Source organism: Neovison vison, chromosome 11 (genome assembly GCF_020171115.1).
Source record: "Neovison vison isolate M4711 chromosome 11, ASM_NN_V1, whole genome shotgun sequence".
NCBI lineage: Eukaryota > Metazoa > Chordata > Mammalia > Carnivora > Mustelidae > Neogale > Neogale vison.
The window spans coordinates 214,500,873-214,503,405 of NC_058101.1; the positions used below are offsets into that span (position 1 = coordinate 214,500,873).

The window sequence follows — 2,533 nt, forward strand, 5'->3', positions numbered from 1 at the left end:
TTGAGTTGCCAACACCGCTTCTGCAGCCAACGCAGTCTGTGCAGACGCCGCTGTTTGCTCCACCGCTGCTACCGCCGCAACGCCGCCCCCGCCGCTGGAGTCCTGAACGCCCAAGGGGTTGCCGCTTGTGCAGTACAGCTGTCTGTGCCAATGCCGCTTGCACCGCCGCCCCTTCCGCAGCCAACACTGCCTGCGCCGCCGCCGATGCCGCTTGTTCCGTCTTAGTGACCTCCATCTGCACCGCCGCCTGCGAGGCTGAAGCCGATGTCTGCACCGTCGCTGCTGCCGACGCCGCTGAAGCCACCGCTGTCTGCACCGCCGCCGTTGTCTGCGCCGAGGCCGCTCACACCGTTGACGCAGTCCTCGGCACCGTCGCTGGTTCCGCCGCTGCCGTCCTCTGCGCCGTCACCGACGCCGCTTGTGCCGCCGCTGAAGCCGCTGCCACTGCTATCCCCGCCGTCGCCGCCGCTTATGCCGCTGCCGCCACCGCTTGAGCCCCAGACGCCTTCCGAGCCAAAGCAGCTTGTGCAGCTGAAGGCATCTGTCCCAACGCCGCTTGGCGCCCTCAACGCCGCTGTCTGCGGCCACTGCTTAGGCCGCAGGGCCGCTTGCGCCTCTGACGCAGCCGCTTCCGCTGCCGCCGCTGTCTGCCCCGCCAGCGCCATCAGCCTCCGTAGTGGCGATGGCGAAGCGGGGGCATCTGCGGGCGGCTTAAGCGGCGTCTGAGGCCGTGCAGAGGGTGTTGGCCGGAGAAGAGGCAGCAGCGCAGGTGGCGGCGTCCCCAGACAAGCGGGGACCGTTGGCGGCGCAAGCGGCCTGGGCTGCACAGGCGGCGTCGGGATTCAAGTGGCGGCGGTGGCGGTGCAGACGGTAGCGGCGGCAGCAGAGTCGGCGGCGGTGCAGACAGCGGCGTCGGCGGCGCAGGCGGTGGCGGCGTAGATGGCGGTGGCTTTGGTGGCGGCGGCATTGTCGGCGGCGGCGCAGGCGGTGTTGGCTGCGGAAGCGGTGGCGGCACAGACGGCCGGTGTGGGCGGTGCAAGCGGCATTGGCGCAGACAGCTGGGCTGCGCAAGCGGCAACCGCTTGAGCGTCCACGGCTCCAGGAGCGGCAGCGGCGGCGTCGGCGGCGGTAGCAGCAGTGGAGCAGACAGCGGCGTTGGCGCAGACTGCGTGGGCTGCACAAGTGGTGTTGGCTACTCAAGCGGCGGCTCTGGCGCAGATGGCAGCAACGCAGATGGCGGTGGGGGCTGCGCAAACGGCGGCAGCGGCAGCTCCTGCGAGGGCCAGCAACTGAGGAAGGGCAGAGGTAGGGCTGAGGACTGGCGCCCAGAAGGGAGGCGGCCAGATTTGGGAGGAATTCCTGGAGGGCATTTCTCCTTCCAGTGGCGCCACTTTGGGCTGTGGGGTGGGCGGGCGGGGGTACAGCCAACCCTTGTCCTTGCGCGATAAGGAGAGCCCTACCAGGTACCTGCTCTGAGCTGAGAGGGTGGAAGGGGAGGGAGGGTTGGTGGCGAGAAGAGGCTGGCGACGACAAGTCTCCGTAGCTCCCCAGGGCCGAGAGGCGCGCGATGCTAAAATGTAGATTCTCGGGGCTGGGGGAGGCTGCGGCGGCAGCGGGCCGGGTCGCTCCCGCTCAGGCCTGGCTGCTCTGGTGCAGCAGCCCTGGCGCCGGCTCCTCAGCGATCGTCCGCCGCTGCCACTGCCGTGGCCATTCCTCCCAGGGAAAGGGAGATTTACCCTGGTGAGGAGGGATGGAGGGAGCCGTCCCACTCCCCACCACTGGCCTCTGGCTGCCTCTGCGCGCCCAGACCAGATCCAGCCAGCATCTCCTCTGCTTCACCACCCCCCCGCCCCCGACAGCTCCACACTGCAGTCCACAAGTCCGCCTGCTCCCGGCGCCCCCCGAGGCCTCATTTGGGCCGCTGCCATCTCTGCCGCCTGTTAGAGGTAGCAGGGTCTGGGCCCTAAGGTTGTGGGGTGCCCTTGGGGGCACCCCGTGCACTCCCCGTCCCTGTTTGGGTCCCTGGAAAGGGTGGGTGGTTGGTCTCCGAGCCAAGTTTGCAACACTGGATGCCTGGGAAGTTGGGAGAGCTCACCAGTGCCTGTGTTTTGCTGTTTCACCTCCTTTTTAACTGGATCCCTGTCTCTTCCCTCCCCTTTCCCCCACTCCTCACACCTCAGAAGGCCAGAATGACCAGAGAACCTGCTGTAGAGAAAGGCTTTTGGGGTTTGAGCATCTGCACTTTCAGAAGCTGCGCTGAAGCCTTCATAGGCAGCTTCTGCCATGTGAGTGAAGGCACTTCCACCAGGTACTTGAAGATCTGGGTTAGCTTTGGTGGAAGAGCTTGTGTCGCTTAAGGTTTGGGAGAGGGTGGAGGGCTAGCCTTGAGGTCCTCTTTCCATCTTTTTGAGGATGGCTTTTTTGTATTTGCAGGTGGTTGATGTGTGGTTTTGGTTGTGTGTATTTCGTGTTGGGTGCAAAGGGGTCCTCTTCACCGCATGACTTGTGGGAGGACATTTGTCCAAGATTTTGT

General features: G+C 65.7%; 1 protein-coding gene across 1 annotated transcript; it reads right to left on the reverse strand.

The window, feature by feature from the left end:
• Positions 1 to 221: 221 nt before the first annotated feature.
• LOC122890424 (circumsporozoite protein-like) lies at positions 222 to 1,046 on the reverse strand. Its single transcript, XM_044226025.1, has 2 exons — positions 870 to 1,046; positions 222 to 722 (listed from the first exon to the last, which is right to left on the reverse strand). The coding sequence occupies exons 1-2, from the start codon at positions 1,044 to 1,046 to the stop codon at positions 222 to 224; spliced, it is 678 nt and encodes a 225-aa protein (XP_044081960.1).
• Between the last annotated feature and the right edge of the window lie 1,487 nt (positions 1,047 to 2,533).

What these genes read in the sequence shown, in the direction of transcription:
- LOC122890424 (XM_044226025.1), bottom strand. Translation starts at nt 1,046, where the DNA reads ATGCCGCTTGCACCGCCCACACCGGCCGTCTGTGCCGCCACCGCTTCC. An exon ending in ACTCTGCTGCCGCCGCTACC is followed by an intron (nt 723 to 869) that starts GTCTGCACCGCC and finishes GCACGGCCTCAG; the next exon opens with ACGCCGCTTAAGCCGCCCGC.